At 30.3% G+C, this 21432-nt stretch overlaps 1 protein-coding gene across 1 annotated transcript in view; it reads right to left on the bottom strand.

Annotated features, from left to right (window-relative positions):
* LOC107445751 (Myosin 10A) overlaps positions 1-21432 on the bottom strand; it is a 281182-nt gene that overhangs the window by 70468 nt on the left and 189282 nt on the right. Inside the window, exons 34-41 of the mRNA XM_071185451.1 lie at positions 14619-14726; positions 12899-13198; positions 9251-9658; positions 7343-7566; positions 5859-6571; positions 5587-5756; positions 4138-4273; positions 55-176 (exon numbers count right to left, since the gene is read on the bottom strand). Coding sequence (XP_071041552.1) covers positions 55-176; positions 4138-4273; positions 5587-5756; positions 5859-6571; positions 7343-7566; positions 9251-9658; positions 12899-13198; positions 14619-14726 — 2181 coding nt within the window. The remainder of the gene's footprint in view (positions 1-54; positions 177-4137; positions 4274-5586; positions 5757-5858; positions 6572-7342; positions 7567-9250; positions 9659-12898; positions 13199-14618; positions 14727-21432) is intronic.

Raw genomic sequence — 21432 nt, 5'->3', positions numbered from 1 at the left:
AACCTCACTCCGTCATTTTTACCGGAGCGAGAAGGAAGGGGTTAAAGAACTTACTGATATTGGGAAAAGTCTTGAAAAATAATTGGGGTAGTCTTTGGCGACATCGACCACATTCCTCTTCATGGTAAGCTTTATGTTGTTCGAATGAAGAGTGGATGATGTTACACCGTAGCCATCTGAAAAATAATATATCATTAATCAGATTAGGCGAATCTCGCATGAATAACTTAATTATAAAAACTGTTTGAAATGATTTCATTTTATATTATAACCGTCGTACTATACAACAAAATAAACAATTTACAAAAATTCCCATCGCCTTCCACAATCTCTCAAAGAAAGCTACCCCTGTTCTATCCGTATATCCCGGTGTATGAGTCGACTTTTCAAACGTTAAAAATTTAAAGAAAATCAGAGGGTCAACTTATACACCGGATAATGCAGTTGGACATTCGTAGATCGTGAAGTATCGATGGATTCTACACAATGAGATAGATATGAATAACTCTGCATCAATTTATCCCTTTAAAAAACTACTTACTAACAATTAATTTCTCATTTACTCGTATCAAACTTTCTTTACATATCGAGGCTTTTTAGAAACAGTACTTTGAATTACGCTCAAAAAAATAAATCGAGAATAAGAAAAGTTAAGGTAACTTATTCAAGAGCACTTCTAAAAATATAACATGATGAAAACTTAAAATACAACATTTAACTACAAATTAGAAAATTCCAGATCATCATGTTTGTCGAAATCAGTAACGTTAGCAGTGTCATCATACAGAGTGTCTGCAATGGATTGAATGGAAGATTTTGTAGACTTAGTAATTTTTGTATGTTTTTTAATCTTAGAAATTTTCAAATTTTCTTTTTTTTTTAGCGGTTGAGTTATACACCAATAAGAGCAGAAATTTGATTTCTCGTTATCAAAAATAAAGTCTTATTTCTTTCTGTTGCACTGATGAAGGTTGCCCTTTGAGCATCCGAAACAGCTGTCTGCTTTTAATAATTTTTTGTGCTCTTTAACGTTGTTTACCTTAGTTTGCAAAAATAAAGGGTCAACTTATACTACGGGATATACGGCTAGTTAAAGCGAAAGGAAATCAAGGTAATAATTAACTAATTAAATAAACTAAAATAACTATGAATGATATACAATGCGCAAATCCCTTAATAACTTGTAAAAAGTTGTATTTTCAAAATTCGGTTTAATAAACAGTTCGACTGATTTCACCATGTAAAATTAAATTTTTTGAAATTATGTTTAAAAAAAATTATAATTTACAAATTAGAATTTCTTCGACTATCATTTAATGAAATAACAAAAATTTATTAAAAGTTACTTTTTGCTTGGATTTTTGGATAAAATTTTTTTAAATTGTACGAAAAAAAATGTTGAACAGCTTACCCAATTTTATGGGTTTACGACTACTAATGTTCAACCCCGTAGCCTCGTAATTTTGAATCCAATACAGAAGACAAGGGAAATCCTGGATCGAGCATTGGGAGAAATTTGACTTCATGGAGGACTTTTTGATGGAGTTGACCCGCCTTTGCGTTACATGGAGAGGAAGACCACGAGAACCTCCAATGGTTTGCCTAACTGCAAGGGTACTCTAGCCCATGATCTGTCCACCGCTGAGGATATTTCACGTCAGCACTGTGGTCGGTGCAAGCCGGATGCGGAATTCGAACCCGGTTCGCCTCATTAGAAGGCGAAGGCTCTATCCTCTGACCCACCGAGACTCTGTGCGGTGTTTTTGTAAAACAATTTTAATTTGTAATAATTTAAATTGTTTTTTTTTTTTATTTCCTTATTAATCGAAAAACATCGTTGATCCCAGTTATAATCACCAACTTGGCGAGATTTCAAAAAGTCGCCAAGGGGTGGACTATTTTAGGATTTTACCCAACAAAATTTTTAAAAAAGTGGTTTATTATTCAAAAAATAAATAAACTGTATCAATACCAATAAGCTGCTGCAGTTTTCTCTTTTCTTCTCGGTTCATTCTAATGCAAGCAGGAGATGACACATCTTTCACAATTTGGCAGAAAACAAGGTGCAGGGATATTGGATTGTCTAATTTCTCAAGCGGAGAAAATACCTTATAAAAACAAATCCAAAATTAATTTTTAGCAGTTATTATTTACTTACACAATGCACTTTTAGACTAAAAATTCAATTATTTTAAATTTCTGGGTATTGAGTTACCAGCTAATTACATTGCTGTAGGCTTTCATGTTAATAAATAATTTAGAAGCTATAATATACGTGCTTTTCTATTGAATATTTATTTTGTAACAAAAACATCTCAGCCCATTAAAAAAATTACAGATGAATAAGAAAAATAAGTCTTCTAATGCTGCAAAAGTCTTCTAATGCAAAATGTAATACATTTTCCAATATACATTGGAAAAAATCATTCATTGAGTTTTAAAACTATTCTACTCATTAAAAATTCATATCATTCAAAATAAATTTTATAATTGCATCACCACATTTTTAGTACCATATTTTTTCTATTTCGAAGTCACAGATGATAAAAAGTTACCTATATAAAGTCACTGAGTGTAAGTAATTGAAATTGTTTAATATTATTATAATTTTCTTTTTTTTTACGTCACGATTATATTTTTAAAAAATAAAAATAAGCAGATAAATAAAATAGGTGGTTGATAGAAATCTATGTTTTAAATTAGACAAAATGTCTATGTAACGTGATCTAATGTTTGATATTTCTTGTATGTTTTTTAAGTTTTGAGTTTCATTATTTTCAAACTTAAAAGGTAACAACTTCATAATTTTGAAGCTGAGGGTAGTTATTTCAACTACTAATACATTGTATTAAAGGCTTTTCCTTTTCGCCTTTTTGTATATAAGTATTTTTTTATATTCAAGTTCTTTTCTAAACTTTGACAGGGCAAGCAATTTGATCTTCATCTGATAAAATCCTTTGATATCCCAATTTTTTTTTTAAGAAAAAAACACACACGATATAAAGGTCACTGGATTTTAAAAAAAACTAGCGCATTATAAATTCTAGAAAGCTTTGGATTTTTACACAAAAATTTAAATCAATAAAACTATACCGTTAGTAATTTTGCGTAGATAATTTAATACAGTACTTTTTTCTGTCTTCAGAATGTTTTAAAATTTATTTTGCTGCAAACAGACGAAAACAGAATAGAAAGACGCTGAAAATGTTTTTCAAAAGTACATAACCCGAAATTGTTTTCGAACTCTGAAAACAGAATTAACTACATAGATGTAAATCTTCTTTATTTACCTCTTTTCTGATTCTTAATTGCCAAGAAACTTTGCTGTAACAAAACGAAGCAGCTGTACTAGGCGGAAACTGTTTAGTTTTAATGCTTTCCAATGTTCTTTGCTCCGGAGTATCCATCACGGTTGGCGGCGCAGTATCAATTGGTTTCAGGAACTCCGAGCTTTCTTCAACTATAAAAGACACCAAAATCAATTTGACGTTAATATTTCATAACACACCTGCCACAAAACAAACAAAAATATAAGTGTCATAAAAAAAGTTCTAGAACTTACACTCAATTTTATCAGCAGATAATCTATCATGCGACAATTTTGGCGGTGAAATAGGAGCCGGCGGTTCCCTGTGTTTAGGTACAACAATTGTGCTTGGCGCATAATAACTAGAGGATGCAGTCACCGACGGTGGATGGTGCAGTCTGCTTCCAATAGGACCAACAGGGGGTGGAGGATGACCCCTGGAATTGCCAAACAATCTCATTTCGTCCCTGTAGCCATTTCTTGATGAGCTAGCCAAACTTTCTTCGTACAGAAGACTTCTAGAAGAGTTTTGGCTGGAGTGATCATTCATTAACGATGAATGTGGTCCGAAATACTTCGAAGATTGGGCTGATAAATAGTCTGCAGCTTGTTGAGTGCTAGTTCTTGATGGAAGAACTGCACTCATGGGATGACCCAGCTCTTCTCTTAGATCTCTAATTTCGCGACTAGCTCTTTCCATTCTTTGCACTTGGGACTTGACAAGATTTTCGACCACAAACTGCTGGCGATCTTCTCGGCTGCTTCCTCGAGATCGAAAATCTTGAGGTAAATCTGGATCGTAAGGCAATTCTGGGTAGCGATCAGCTNACCAATAAGCTGCTGCAATTTCCTCTTTTCTTCTCGGTTCATTCTAATGCAAGCAGGAGATGACACATCTTTCACAATTTGGCAGAAAACAAGGTGCAGGGATATTGGATTGTCTAATTTCTCAAGCGGAGAAAATACCTTAAAAAAACAAATCCAAAATTAATTTTTAGCATTTATTATTTACTTACACAATGCACTTGGACTAAAAATTCTATTTTTAAATTTCTGGATATTGAGTTACCAGCTAATTATATTTGATGTTGGCTTTCATGTTAATAAATAATTTAGAAGCTCTAATATACGTGCTTTTCTATTAAATATTTATTATGTAACAAAAACATCTCAGTTCATTAAAGAAACTACAGATGAATAAGAAAAATAAGTAGATAGCATCTGCAAATACATCTAATGCTGCTATAAAAATATATTTCGACATAATGTAGTACATTTTCCAATATACATTGGAAGAAATCATTTAGTTTTAAAACTATTATATTCATTAAAAATTCACACAAGATAAAGTTTATAATTGCATTACCATATGTTTAGTACCATATTTTTTCCATTTCGACGTCGCCTATGTAACATCACTGAGTGCAAGTAATTGCTACTGTTAAATATTACTTATTATTTTTTTACGTCACGATTATATTTTTAAGAAATAGAAATAAGCAGATAAATAAAATAGCTGATTTTATTTGAGCCGGCGAAACGAAAAGTACCTTTTTTCTTTTAATCGAGAAATGTTAACTAGAAAGTACCTTTAAAAAGCGTTACATAGATTTTCTAAATTTGCATTAACATTTTACATTACCTTTGGTGGTTGATATATCTAGATCTATGTTTTAAATTAGACAAAATGTCTATGTAACGTGATCTAATGTTTTATATTTCTTGCATATTTTTTAAGTTTTGAGTTTCATTATTTTCAATCTTAAAAGGTAACAACTTCATAATTTTGAAGCTGAGGGCAGTTATTTCAACTACTAATACATTGTATTAAAAGCTTTTCTTTTTCGCCTTTTTGTATATAAGTATTTTTTTTCTATTCAAGTTCTTTTCCAAACTTTGACAAGGCAAGCAATTTGATCTTCATCTGATAAAACCCTTTGATATCCCAATTTCTTTTTTTTTTAAAGAAAAACACACACTCACACGATATAAAGGTCACTGGATTTTTAAAAAAACTAGCGCATTACAAATTCTAGAAAGCTTTGGATTTTTACACAAAAATTTAAATCAATAAAACTATACAGTTAGTAATTTTGCGTAGATAATTTAATACAGCACTTTTGTCTGTCTTCAGAATGTTTTAAAATTTATTTTGGTGCAAACAGACGAAACCAGAATAGAAAGACGCTGAAAATGTTTTTCAAAAGTACATAACCCAAAATTGTTTTCGAACTCTAAAAACAGAATTAACTACATAGATGTAAATCTTCTTTATTTACCTCTTTTCTGATTCTTAATTGCCAAGAAACTTTGCTGTAACAAAACGAAGCAGCTGTACTAGGCGGAAACTGTTTAGTTTTAATGCTTTCCAATGTTCTTTGCTCCGGAGTATCCATCACGGTTGGCGGCGCAGTATCAATTGGTTTCAGGAACTCCGAGCTTTCTTCAACTATAAAAGACACCAAAATCAATTTGATGTTAATATTTCATAACACACCTGCCACAAAACAAACAAAAATATAAGTGTCATAAAAAAAGTTCTAGAACTTACACTCAATTTTATCAGCAGATAATCTATCATGCGACAATTTTGGCGGTGAAATAGGAGCCGGCGGTTCCCTGTGTTTAGGTACAACAATTGTGCTTGGCGCATAATAACTAGAGGATGCAGTCACCGACGGTGGATGGTGCAGTCTGCTTCCAATAGGACCAACAGGGGGTGGAGGATGACCCCTGGAATTGCCAAACAATCTCATTTCGTCCCTGTAGCCATTTCTTGATGAGCTAGCCAAACTTTCTTCGTACAGAAGACTTCTAGAAGAGTTTTGACTGGAGTGGTCATTCATTAACGATGAATGTGGTCCGAAATACTTCGAAGATTGGGCTGATAAATAGTCTGTAGCTTGTTGAGTGCTAGTTCTTGATGGAAGAACTGCACTCATGGGATGACCCAGCTCTTCTCTTAGATCTCTAATTTCGCGACTAGCTCTTTCCATTCTTTGCACTTGGGACTTGACAAGATTTTCGACCACAAACTGCTGGCGATCTTCTCGGCTGCTTCCTCGAGATCGAAAATCTTGAGGTAAATCTGGATCGTAAGGCAATTCTGGGTATCGATCAGCTCTGGATCGAGTGGCAGCGCCGTCCATGTAGTCACCACTGCCCCGCAGTTTTTGTTCCAAAAGCATCTTTCTGCTTTCAGATAATTTTTTGACTTCTTGTTGGTCTTGCTGAGAATCATCATCAACGGGGTAAACTTTTGCCCTGCAAAAGAATAATGAAGAAATACATTGGGTGCTATATAGAGTAAAAGTTTCAATAAACTATTGTATAAGAACCATAAAGTATTTTCATTAATATTTAATCTAACATCTATAAAAGAATTTTTGAAGGAAAATAATAAATGATCTAACTTAATTTTTTTAAAAAATAAAATTATTTTGAGGAAAACATTTAAATTATGGTGCTCGTAAAGTAAATTTTTTAAGCAAGTAAATCCCTTTCAATGTAAAGAAAATTAATTTAAATGTAATCTATTTGTTCTGTAAAATATTACTGATCCTTCTAGCATTTTTGGCCAAAACGCAGAATCGATGCAATTTTACTATTGAAAAAAAAAGAAAAGATAATTTCTTTCACTGACGTGTTAAAATGGAGAAAAGTTCGGGGTTTTAGTGCATATAATGTACAGTATGTTTAAAAAAATCAATGTTCAATCAAACTTTATCTTGTTCTGAAGTAGTTAACGATGAATGCAACTATCAAAAAGGGAAAAAATTGTGCCCGATGCAAATTTGCTGTAACAAACTTCTTTATTATCATCTTAAAACTTATCTCAAAATTAGTTCACAAAAGTGAAGGAATCTTTCATACCTAGGCCAGAGACTGATTCATTTTGGTAAAAAGAATGCGCGAATTCTATTCTAACATGCCTTTTATGAATTGTGGAATTAGACGGAAAGGGAGAAGTTTCTGTTATTGGTGTCGTGGTAATTTTTTAGTGCATAGTGTACTAACGAAAAGGAAGTGACCTACCTGGTCTCTTTTTTATTCGTTGATCGAACACTGTGGTCCATAGTGAGTTGTTCTAATTTGGCTCTCATTTCGGAACTGATTTTTACTTTGCCAATGCTTCCTGGAATTGGTTTGTCGTTTCCTTCAAAAGCTCTGGTGATATCCGAGTCCTCTTCTTTTAGTTCTTCGAGGTTTAGGTTTTTCTTATTGCGATCTTGGACGGATACTTGATTATGCTGTGGTGACTGAAATGTAAAAGTTGCGAAATTTAATAATTCACTTAATGAGGACAAATTCCATCTGATCTGAATTCTATAATTTAAACAACTCTACTGCAAATCAATAAAGGTGAACAAAATTTATTTGCTATACACAAAGTATAAATAAATCTCATCGCGATTCACCAAATGTAATCAAATTCTTAATATAATTCACTAAATATAAACAAATTCCATTGTGATTCCCGAAACATGGTCACATTTTAACTCGATTTTAAATAGTCGCTCTCATTCCAAAATCTATAATTGCTGAATTATAGACATCTTGCACATTTGCCAAGTTTAAAATAGTCGTTAAGACAATAAACTTGAGCGAGCTATTTAGAAAAAGGAGAGAAAAAAATATTCGAAAAATAAATAAACAAAATAAATTTAAAATGAATTCTGGTTGGTGGCTAATCATTCTTCCGCTACGACTCTTTTTTCTTAATAATTTTTTTTCTTCTGTTTAACTAATTTCATCTGTTAGTCAATCGCCAATGTTTCTGATGCTCAAACAAACTATTATGCAACTGTATAATAACGTTAAAGAAAAAACTTTGATAAAAAAAATGTATTTTGTTAATTTAGTATTGCCTGAAAACAAAAAATTTTTGATATCATAAACAAAATGAATTTAAAAAAAATTATCTTTTGTTCTAGAAAAGTTGCCACTGAGGACTGATACACATGATTGGCCAATTAGAACATTGACAAATGACTATTTTCATGTGTTGCTAAAATCAGACTGTCGTTTATATTTGACTCTCAGTGACATTCAGAATTAGTATTTGAAAGTTAGAAAGGAAAGCAATAAATTTGCTTAGAGTTTAAAGATATGGAATTTTATTGCGTTTTTAAAAGTATTTCTTATCAATTGCTAAGAAATGCTGAAAAACGCAATTTCTTAGTAAAACAGGAATATCCATAATGAAACTAGAATAGTAATCCTTAGTAAAACTAAAATAGTAATCCTTAGTAAAACTAGAATAGTAATCCTTAGTAAAACTAGAATAGTAATTCTTAGTAAAACTAGAATATCCTAATTAATACTAGAATAGAACCAAAATAAAAACATGTAATGATAGAAAGAGGCAATGGTATTCAACAGGTAATGGCCATGATAATGACTGTGACAATACATACTTGGTACTAATGCATACTTGGTAGTATGCAAATAACCATTTTTACTTAAGCTTCTCGCGATGCATTTTAAGTTTCTAGAGTTCAACACAATTTACTTTTTATTTTTTAACTTTGAACGTTATGTAAAGGCTTCATTTTTTTTGTCGCATGCCTGTTTAGGCAGTGGGGATGCGATTGTTCCTGTTTTTCCGTGGCGCCATCTATGGTCAGGAATTCGACTTCTGCCACGCCTTTCACACAACCACAACTCGTTTATAGGGCGGGTCACATTCATACAAAGGAGAAAAAACGTAGAACACACAGAGAGAAAGAAACATCCATGCCTTGCCCGGGATTCGAACCCAGGACCTTTCTGATGCAAGGACAGTTCCCTGCCCCCTACACAGGCCGGTCGGCAAGGCTTCATTTAATTACTGCATATGAGCAGTCACATTTACATGCGTTTAAGAAATCTAAATGTAAAGACCGCTATTAAATATTAAAACCATTTGAACAAAGCATGATTAATTCAAAATCATAAGTATACCTGTGTCAGCGGCGTGGAAGTTTCTGCACCTGCTCCGAATGACATCACAGATTCCAAGTTCGAGATTTCCGGAAAATCCACACCCCCATCGGTGACATCAGCTCCGGACTTGTCTTTTTTCTGTTTGGATTGTTTAAATTCTAAAAAACTAACCGGGGGTGCTCCGTCGTCACGTGGTGGCGGCCACCGCCATTTTCCTATCCGGACTGTTTTTGCCCGTCCATACATGTCCTGGTATTTCGCCTGACTGTCCGGTGACATGGGTGGCGGTGGTGGTGGGGGTGGAGGAGGAGGTGGTGGCGGGGGAGGAGGTGCACCAACCATTCTGTGTGATCGTGGTGCAGTTTGAGGTGTGCTGTCACTTCCACCTGCTTTACTTCGTAGTTCGCTCAGCACATCACTGAAAACCTGTAAAGAATTAACAGATGTTACGGCATTTATGTGGTTAAATGCTAGTTTAATACATAAAAACAATTATTATGACGGACAAATGCAGCTATTATATAACTTTGGAGTTATTATTATGAAAACTTCATTACTAGTCGAAGAGTCAATAAGACTAAAAGACAATACATATTATAACCGTCGTTGAACAGTCAACCCAATGTTTGGGTTTACGACTACTAATGTTCATCTCCGTAGCCTTGTAATTTTGAACAGAATCCAGAAGACAAGGAAACTCCTGGATAAGGTATTGGGAGAAATTTGTCTTCGTGGTGGACTTGTTGATGGAACTAACCCACATTGGCGTTACACAGAGAGGACCACGGTAACCTCCCACTGTTAGCCTGACGGCAAAGGTAATCTAACCCATGATCCGTCTACCATTGAAGATATTTCAAGTCAGCACTGTGGTCAGTGCAAGCCGGATGCGGAATTCGTATCGACTGGGATTCGAATCCGGTTCACCTCGTAGGAAGAAGATAATACATATTATAAATTTTCCAAACATTTGAAAACTTTTAATTCAAATGCCAGGGGGAAAAATTATTCAAGGTTTCCAACTTCTTAAATCGAACGCCAAAAAAAATATCAGTTTTACAATGCACGTATCAATATTTTTAAGTCATTGCCATAAAGTGTGCTTTTTGATGTCCTCGTTAGACAAAAAAAAAGTTATTCTACTTCCTCCCTGTTTTCCGAAAAAATTATTTGTCCATAATTTCCTATTAAATAGTACGTTTACATATTTTTGTAACATTTTAAAATCTGCTACATTAGACTTAGTAACCTAATTTTAAGGAAGAGATGCCAACTGCTCCGAATTCGGCAAAATATTTTAAAAAACGGTAGAGAACTACAAACTAAAATGTGCAGATTTTCGGTTAATTTTGCCAACTTTTTGAAAGGTTCAACACGACTTACCTGTAACAAAAAGGTGTATCACATAAGCTTTTGAATTATGTAGTAGGAGTGGTGAATAAATATCCTATTAATCGAATTTACTAACCCAAGAATCATACATAAAAAGACTATTACTTGAAAATATTTATCCACCGTCTAGAACACGTGAGCTTCTCTGTTAAGGTTATAAGTATTTTAAACTGTGGAAGAAGTTTAAAGCTTTACGTTGTTTAAGTATTGAAAAACTACCCAAGTCAGAATTTTCGATAGTTTTCCATTGGCCAACATAATCTTGATGGTAACCATCAATAATTTCATCATGAACAATTATATTTTTTGAGGGTAACTAACATAAGTAACCATCACCTCAATGTAGGAATTCGGACTAATTGACTTATAATGGTCCAGCATAAGAACAGCAACTTGTTTTGCTGGTTTGTTCGTGTAGAACCATCACGAATTTCCATCATATTATCTTAGAAATCAAATGCTGGAACGATCATGAACAACCATCATCCCAAATTCGGACTGGTTTATAATGGTTCAACATAAAAAATGCCAAATTGTTTTGATGGTATATTCCTGAACACCAACTAGAATTCCTATTAAACCATCATGGAGATGTATAGTTGAAACCATCATAAACCATCACGGATTATCATGGATTGTTGGTCCATGGGAGTCAAGCTTCTCTTGATGGTTAACCATCCTAGTATTAACGTAGCATTTTTCATCATGGAATGATGGGCGTTTGTTGACATACCAAAAACCATGAACGCGCAATGGAAAATGTTGGATGTTTTGTACACAATTATAAAATTCATTTACCTAACGATAATTCCATGCGAAATCTAACTTTTAATAAATTTACTATTTTATTTAATAGTCAAGAAACTTTTGACTCTCATGGTATACAATTTTTACATAACTTTAAGAAATTTAAATTGCGAAATTCAAAATTTGTGCGAAATCGTTCGAAATATTTCTTGAGAAATCGAATTTTAAAACATGACTTTTTCAAACTTCGATTTCTCAGGAACTATTCAACCGATTTCGTTCAAATTTTATATTTTGCCCTATAAAATTGCCTTCTTTAAAATGATATAAAAAACTGCATACCTTACAATTCAAAAGTTTTCCGACTATTATGAAATAAAAAATAACAAAATATTTACAAACAGTTATATTTTGCATGGAATTTTACCTTCGAATAAATGAATTTTATAATTTCTAATATTAAGGGGTCCAAACTGACCTAATTATTGAACCATATTTCCCAGATTGCGGCTACCCCTATATTTGGAGGGAGGAGGTAAATCCTAATGTCGAAGAAATGGTATGTTTATTCACAGAAAGTACATTTTGACTTCGTATTTCATAACATAAAATATCGTCCGAACTAATTAATTAGCATATTTAAAGTTAGTTTTTCGAACCATTGACATTGAGTCCTAGAACGTGAAGATCCAATCATTCGATCAAAGGTTATTCAGGGTAGTCTGCTAATTTTGTTGCTCATTCTACTGTGAAAAATCATGACTTTGCCCCAGGGGAAAGATACTTGAGCTGGACCTTTTAATTTTTTGGCAAAAAACCTTTCAAAACCTTTATTAAAAAAAAAAAGTTTTATAATTTCTTTGGCATTTTAGCTATGTGTCTTTCTTAAAGTTCAGACATTTCTCTGCAATTATGTTGTATTTAAAGATTAAGTCTCTTGTTAAGAGTTGGATTATACTACTAATAATGAAGGAGAAGAAATAAATAAATAGAATAAAAATGGCAAGTAAAAGGGATTTAAACCACAAATTATGTTTGAAAATGCTTCAAATAGAAATTAAAGAATCGGACATATGAAAGATTTAGTCCCCTATTAATTACTTATAATTATTATTAATATTTATTAATCATTATTTGGTATTAGTTATCAACTTTTCGTGAATATTTGTATCGTAAAAGTTAAGCATGACTTTTCAAACTAGTTAAAATAAAAAACACGCACCTTTTTTTTTTTTTTGCAAACATTTGATTTAAAATTTATGATATTTGTTGATAATGTTAGAATGTAACAAAGAATTTAATTCGAAATGGACATTAGATGCTCCATAATTTTTGAAAATTTGCTTTGTTCATAATAACGCACATTAAAAGAAATTTCTCGAAGAATAGGTTTCATCCCTTTTCAGCAGCTATTATACTACAAAGCAACTAAAACCACGGGTTAAAAAATTCCATTCTAAACCAAAATATAAAAAAAATCTTCTTCCCTATTATTAAGAAACCAGACAATAATAGCAGATCCCTTACCTCGTGGGGCAGGTTGGGCTTTGGAAAAATCGTTCTCTGCACAGGTGAGGATGGCCTATTGGAGGCCTTGAGAGGCACAGACTGAAAGCCGTCTGTTCCGTCTTTTGGGGGTGAAAATATAGATGCTTGTTGAAAAGAAAGGCCAGGGAATTCTGCAGTTTGTAGTAGGGAAGGTGTAAGGCTGGAATTAGTTATTATTGGTGGAAGTGGAGCCAATGTTGGCGACATAGCCCCACCGAACTGAAGAGATGGCGCTTCAGCTAACAGAGATGGTCCTGGAGCAGGAGATGCCGGACTCATCTAATAACAAACAAACAGACACAATTTTATTAAAAAATGTATAAAGTTAAAAGTTTTTTATGAATTGCCCAACAATAAATAACAATAATAATATAAATAATGATCTAAAAAATATAACTATGAAAATACACATCATTAATATATAAAAAGGATTAATAAATATTATGAGAAAGATAATTATTAAAAGCTTTCTTTTTAATAAGGCATATTCTTTTTATAAGGCATATTATAAAGAGGATTAATAAAAAATAATTTCTCTCGCAATTGATTTGATACATTTTAATTTTTTTAAGTAACCTGGAAAGGGTTCTTTTAATTTTTGTCATTTGCTTTAATTAATTTTTACTAGATACTTTTATTTTTTTTATTTAGAAATTGTTATTTCGAAGCTGATTACGCACTGCAAGAAAATTCGGGATCAAATTATGATATAAAGTACACTTTCGGTTCATCATCAGTAAAATCCATTATTACTGTAAAATATTATTCCGCAATTTTTACAGAAATATTTATTCACTTAGTGATTTTACTGCAATTGTTACTATAAAAATTACGGTTTATCAGATTTTTCGTTCCATCAATTTTCCAGTAATAAATACAGTAAATTCACTGCATGTAGTGGTAAAATAAGGATTCAGTGTTACCAGACATGTTACGGTAAAAAGACCGGAACTTCTAATTGAAATTTGATCTGGAATTTTTTACAGTGCGGACGAAAACAAAAGCTAAGAGCAGTTTTTTTTTAATTTATTCATTTCATGGCCTAATAATTAAGAAAACAAATGTTGCAACAAAAATAAAATTCATAATTTCTTTAATTTATGAAAAGACTTACTGAAATAGAAAGTGTTTTCATTAATTTAATTTGAAAAATTGTATTGCTTAAATGGGTATAAATAAAGTTTTTTTTACGAATAAATAAATTATTGAATCCTTATTTCTGTTGCGCAATTTATTTACTTACGCAAATGTTTTATTAATGAAATTTGTATTCGTCAATCTAAATCGCATTGTTTTCCAAAAATGAGACATTATGCTAAACGTTTTAGATTAGGTTTCTGATTTACCGTAATTTCTTTCTTTGAATTTTATTGTAGATTTCAAAATGTTTCACTACACATTTGAAAAACAGATTATTTTAATTTTATTTAAAAAAAATGCAATACTATTCAACAGACTTAGTTTATATTTCTCTTGTTAAAGTCTCATACATTGATAAAATTCAATGTAAGAAGAGAAGATTTTTATACATAAGGAAATTTTTCACTCTATGTATTTGATAAGTAGATTGCTTTAATTTTATTCAAAAAATGCAGATCTTTTTAACCGACATAAGTTTTTTAAAAATTTTTTTTAGAGACATTTGTTGAATAATGATAGTCTTTAAAATACGAAGAACCAAGTTATACGAAGTACTCACAGAGTTGTTCTGTAGTAGATGCTGCAGGGCTTGATTCTGTTGCATTAAATGCTGTTGAATTTGTAGATTTTGCTGAACAGCTGATGCTAAAAAAGCTCTTTGCTGAAGCTAAAAAGAAAAAAAAAATTCCTTTAAAAACATATAAAACATTAACATTTCATAAAGAAAAACTATTTTTTCGCGATCACACATAATAGGGTATGCCACACAAATAATAATCTAAGAAATATTTTAGAAATTTAAAGGAATTGCTTTTTTTTTTTAATTTACCATGATAAATTAAGTAATATATTGAAATATTTTCCTAATAAGCAATAAATTTAGGTATAATAAATTTCGGATGTTTTCTTTTAAATTACCATGATTACTAAAAAATGACCTTAAAATATTTCAATATAATATAATGATATAAAACTCTAATTCTTTTTAACGAAAATTTTCAAATTCCAAAAATACTTCTAATTTACAGTTCTGTAATTTGTAATTTTTTGTCTAGTATTTTAGTTAAATACCTGAAACTATTAAAACAACTCTTATACTAATAACTCTTATAATATAAATAACTGTTTAAATGATTTTTTAGCAGTTGGAAAGGGATGAAAAATCAATTTAATTAATAACGGCGGAAATTGTTATAAATTAAATAGTAACTGTTTTTACTAAATTGGAGTTTTTGTTTGTAAAAAATATGACTTAAATTGATTTAATTAATAATAATTTTGACTAAAATATTTTTGATCAAACATGTTTCAGTGTTCATATTTTGTTTCTAAGTTTTCAAATCTCACATTTCATTTCACGTACTTAAATTATGATAAAAAATCCATTCCATTCATATCGNATTTTAAATTATAATGAATTATCTGACGAAAATTATAAATTAATTTAATTATCCCAATATTTGAAACCCTTTCCAACATCTGAAAAATTTAACACTTACCCATAGTTCCAAATGTATTAGATTTTTTAATAATAACTAATAATGAATCGAGTGCATTTGTTTTCAAAATTTAAACAAAATACACAAAAAGGATGTTTTTAAGTCATTTGCGGAGAGTGGAATAAGTTTTTAAGAACGATTAACTTCAATCGTTACGGGTGCATTATTAGTTGGAATGCTGTTAGCCCGATGGGTTCTAATTCTCCTCATCTCCCTGAGGACAGAAAATGTTTTTGGCGGAAATTTATATTTAGGGCACAAACAAATTGCAGTTACTTTATGTCAAAGATAAAAACAAAATAATTCGCAGTAATTTTAGTTGTCGATATTCAAGAAAAATACATGCTACAGGTTTTAAACATGTTCAGAATTAAGACAAATGTACGCTACTGTTTATTAAATCTTCTTAAGAATTCCTTTAGAAATATTTACGCTACTGTTAGTTACATATTCAAGAATCATTAAGAAAAAACTACACCACTGTTTTTTTGCATCTTCTTAAGAATTCCGTGCGAAAAATGTACGCCACTATAATTAAACATCTTACACAGAATTCCTTAAGGATATTGTACTTTACTGTTTTTAAATTGTAAGCTGTAGCTATTAACTTGATAACTAGTTTATTTTTGAATAAAATGGAATTTTAAAATTTACTTATTCTAAATAAAACTGCGATATTCTTTGACATATTTTTATTTCATTCATTAAAATGATAAAGTTAGAAAATTTTAAACCTTTGTGTAGAACATATTTATATTTATGTATTTAAAGAACAATGCAATATTTTAAAATATTCTTTGGAAATAATATTTGGAAATATTCTTTGAACTAATGGACATTAATAAATTATAAAAAAATTATAAATTTAACAATTAATAAATATATAAAATAAAAAAATAATAAATAAAATTAATAATTAAAATAATATCAATAATTAATAAAATTAATTAGTAATAAAAAATAATTAAAATAAAAATATATAAATTTAACATTAAAAAATTTAAATTAAAAAAGTCCATAAATCTGGAAGTTAAAACAAAAATTTTTAATACTAAAAAGAATTTGTTATACTATAGTATTATTAATGGAGTACTTTTATTTATCATTTTATTTTCATTACGATTTTTTAGCTTACTTTTAGATTTTTCTATAAAAATAAGCTTTTTACTTTTTAGCACACTAATGAGTATTTTTTAAGAATTTATTTTTATATTAATTATTTTCAATTTTTAAATTCCCTTAATAGTTACGGCGTAGAGGCAAACTAGTTATTGCCGGAATTATTTTGATGCAAAATATTTTATTGTTTGTATTAAAAAATAAACATTTAAACTCTAAACGTTACTATAAACGTAAATTCATTTGGTAATTCAAAGAAAAAACTGAATGTCTTTTTATAAGGTTAATAAGCTAAATAATTAACTAAATTATTAATTATTAACTGGATAATTCTATACAGCATTTCATTTTATTCTAAAATTGATCTTGTATTCAGACAAAAAAAAAAGTTATTTTTCTGCTATGACCATTTTCTTATTTCAAATAAGTCGAAACCAGAACGGCAGAAAAAACTAAAAATCCTCATCTTAGACCAGTGTTACTCAAACTTATGACTTTTGTGTACCCTTTCCAAATTTGTCGTAACGCTGTGTACCACTAATAAAAAGAATGAATGCATTCTTTACTATAAAAAAAAATTGCACAAAAGTTAAACATCAAAACTGGCTATTGACACCACTGTTATTAACTGTTAACTTTGCAAAAAATAGCCAATAGAAAAATACGCAATCGTANACTAATAAAAAGAATGAATGCATTCTTTACTATAAAAAAAAATTGCACAAAAGTTAAACATCAAAACTGGCTGTTGACACCACTAATTATAACTGTTAACTCTGCAAAAAAATAGCCAATAGAAAAATCCGCTATCGTAAATTTTCATGGCTAGCTTTGTTTTCAAATAAAAGTTTTTGAAATTTTCGTTTGTTGCAAGATATTCCGCATAAGAACGCGTACCTCCGCTAAACTGTTCCCGTTTCCTTAGGGGTACGCGTACCACACTTTGGAAAACACTGTCTTAGACTAAGTATTTCAGGGTTAAGATATTGAATAATCAGATATTAAAGATTTCGTTGAAATATTTAATGTGACAATGTTACAGTAATGTAGTGGTAATGTAACATTAACGTTTAATGTGTGCTTATGATACTTTCTTAATTTTTGACTGCTTCATTTTTATATGATGGAAAGATGGTTCATAATCAACAATTCTATAATTCGAAATAAGTTTGTGTGACAGGAAGCATTGAAAATCTTCATCATAGACTAGGTTTAGGGTTAACATATTGAATTATTAGATATTTAAGTGTTTTTGACTGTTTGCTAAGGCTTACAATTTTCTTGCTCTAGGAATACTTTATTTTTATATGATTTATAATTACCGAATTGCGTAAATTTTCTTAAGAATAATTTAAATATGATAAAATTAAAAATTTCGACGAATTCTAAAGAAAACAATTAAAACCGTTCGCTACTTTCTTTTTTTCTCGATGTTACGATACGCATTTTAGATTTACAATGCGTAATAAAGGCATTTCTGATATAAAAACGTGAGTTTTGATAATGTGAATTATTTTATCTCAACTAAAAAGAAAGATAACGTTAAAACATTGCCATAAATTTTAACACACATTTTACCGTAAGTTTCACCTTAACCGTAAATAATTTTTTTTCCCTCAGATTATATAAGTGGCAAATATTTTTGTGTATCTGTGGTTTTTTAGGAACATATATTTAGCTGAATTTATTTTTTCAAAACTGGGTTTTAATTTCATTTGGCAGTTTCCCACAATGCTTTTTCATCTGATAAATTGAAGAACAAGAATAACAATGAGCTTAAGATAACGCTATACTGCATGTGAAACTCTTCATGGCAAATTTTCTTTTGTCAACAATAGTAATTAAAAGTACAGAAAAAAAAATAGTTTAGAAAATCAAGTACTGAAATTCCTTTTTTCAAAACATAAAATTGCAAACTAATTATGTCTAGCCGCTGTTGTAAAGAGAAATTATCCAGCTATTATTTGATATATTTGCAACATTATTTGATTTGCAACATTATTTGATATATTTGCAACATTCTCTGGTACATTTGCAACATTATCTGATTTGCAACATTATTTGATATATTTGCAACATTCTCTGGTACATTTGCAACATTATCTGATTTACAACATTCTCTGGTACATTTGCAACATTATCTGATTTACAACATTATTTGATATTTGCAACAATATCTGATTTGCAATATTATTTGATATTTGCAACATTATCTGATTTGTATTATCTGATATATATATATCTAATTACCTGATATATTTCAATATTTGAAGCTTCATAGTTTACTTTTGGGTAATCTGAACCACTGTTTCTATGTTTTAAAATTCGAATTGCTGACGCAGTTGGAAGAGAATTTGCCATAAAGGATTTCTCTCGATCCGTTAAGGAGTTAAAAATTATGTTAAATATTATAATCTATAAGTACCCTAAAAAAGTACTAGATAAACATTTTAAAATGATATTTTCGCAAACTTGTAAATATTTCTTGTATCGCTGTTTTTAAAGAAGCTAGTTGTATATGATCTTCAAATATCAAATTCTTTTTTTTTTCCAGAAAGAAAAACCTCTTGTTTTAAATTCTTAAATCGACAAAAAACCTTCTCAAAAATTTGTGTTTGCAACTTTTTTTTTACAAACACATTATTCAACAGGTTAAAACTTAAATATTTTACTATTATTAAGAGGACAAAAGATAACATTTCACCTGAAACTTAGTTAGACTAGTCACATGAGAAAAACTGTTTAAGGCCGATAATGTGCATTAGCTTTTTTATTTACCGATATTCCCCGATCATTTTTATTATTTTTTAACAAAAGCAAAGAATTTTTCTCACTTTGCAGTTTTAATTTCTACTCACAACTTTTATTTTAGTCTTAAATTCTCCCCGGAGTAATCTTTTTTAATTTTAAATTCTTCTCGCTAAACATTTTTCAGTCCTAAATTTTGATTCTTTTTTGTCTTAAAGCATTATATAAACATTCATTTCAGTCTTAAATTCCGATTTTAAAGCCCTTTTTGGTCTTATTCTTCTCAGTTTCATATTCTTATTTCAACATTCATTTCAGCCTTAAATTCCGATAGCAGAATTATTTTTAAAAAAAATTTCAAATAAAATGTTTCTTATACTAAAATCCATTCCAAATCTAAGTATCAAATAAAACTTACAAAATCATTTTATAACTTATATAATTCATTTTAATGCAACAAAAAAACTTAAAATATTTAATCAATGACAAATATCCAAATAAAATAGACGAAAATTTAAATTTCTGTTTAGGATATTTCTTTGTAGTATTCAAAGACTTTCATTTATATTTTACTAATTTATTAAAATATGTCCTATGCTTTTCACTGTACAAATTAGATTAAATTTTTTCCTGCTTCCAGTTTACTTTTAATTTTTTTTAACACTTTAAAAAGTCTAAAAAGCTTAGAAGAAAAATGTCAGAATTCAACAAGATAAAAAGCATTTAGAATTTAAATTTCAAACCTATTATTTTAATTTTAAGGATCAAGCTTCTCTTCAGATACAAACTAACGTGCTCTCAATCAATATATAAGATTGTTTTTTACATAATTATTTAAAATTAATCAATTTGCATAACGTAACCCTATTTAGATTTACTCAAGAAGAGTTCTTTTTTTTTTTAAATTAAACTCATTCATGCATTTATAAACGGATGGTTCCATATAAGAAAGCATTGCATTTATTATTTATTTTTATAAATAGTATTTTTGTATTTCAGGATTTCGACCACAAACGAGATTCTGGTCCATCGTGAACTTTAAGTCAAAATTATTTCTGTCGCAGATTCTGTACTAGACAGAAAATAAGTCTGAGTTATTTTGGTTAAAATGCTTTTAACAGGAAACGATAGTCAGTGGCTCAGGAAATAGAGCAATCGCCTCCCAATAAAGTGTCCCGGGTCCGTATCCCAGCTATGGCTGCTCGATACGAATTCCGTATCCGGCTTGCATAGTGCCAACGTAAAATATCCTCAATGATAGACGGATCATGGGTTAGAGTCTCCATGCCATCAGACTGACCGTGGGAGTTTTCGTGGTTTTCCTCTCCATGTAACGCAAATGCGGTTTAGTTCCATCAAAAAGTTCTCCACGAAGGCAATTTCACCCAATACTTGATCCAGGAGTTCTCTTGTTTTCTGGTTTGGGTTCGAAATCGCAAGACTATGGAGGTAGTCTTAAACTCAAAATTGGGTCGCCTGATCAACGACTGTTATAAAAAAAAGAATAAAAAATAGGCAGTGATAACTTTGGTTGCAAAAATAATCCCCACTTTATTAAAAAAAATCGACGGTCCTTAAGGTTGTTGTTCATTTACGTCGCACTAGAGCTGTACAATGGGCTATTGGCTACTGTCTGGGAAACATCCCTAAGGATGACCCAAAGACATATCATCACAATTTTAATCCTCTGCAGAGGAGATTGGTCCTTAAGGGGAGTCGGTATAGGGCATATATCAAAAATACTAAAACTGACATTTTTCGATGTACCTTTGTTAAGAAACTACTTATGATATAGCTTTGAATTTTTTTGGGCTTATTTGAAATTATATCAATTGCATGCTGGGATAATATTTTAGTGTTAAGAGGAATGTTTTGAGTTATGAAATATTTTTCTCAAAAATGATGAAACATTAAAAACAAAATTTAAAGTTTTCAAGTTATAATTTTTAAAACAATTTCTGCCGAAGATATGTATAAACAGTTATCACAGTGTAAACATGTGAGTGA

This window comes from Parasteatoda tepidariorum, chromosome 9, assembly GCF_043381705.1.
Source record: "Parasteatoda tepidariorum isolate YZ-2023 chromosome 9, CAS_Ptep_4.0, whole genome shotgun sequence".
NCBI lineage: Eukaryota > Metazoa > Arthropoda > Arachnida > Araneae > Theridiidae > Parasteatoda > Parasteatoda tepidariorum.
Note: the sequence above shows the minus strand (reverse complement) of the source record. Positions and strands in the feature narration are given on the sequence as shown.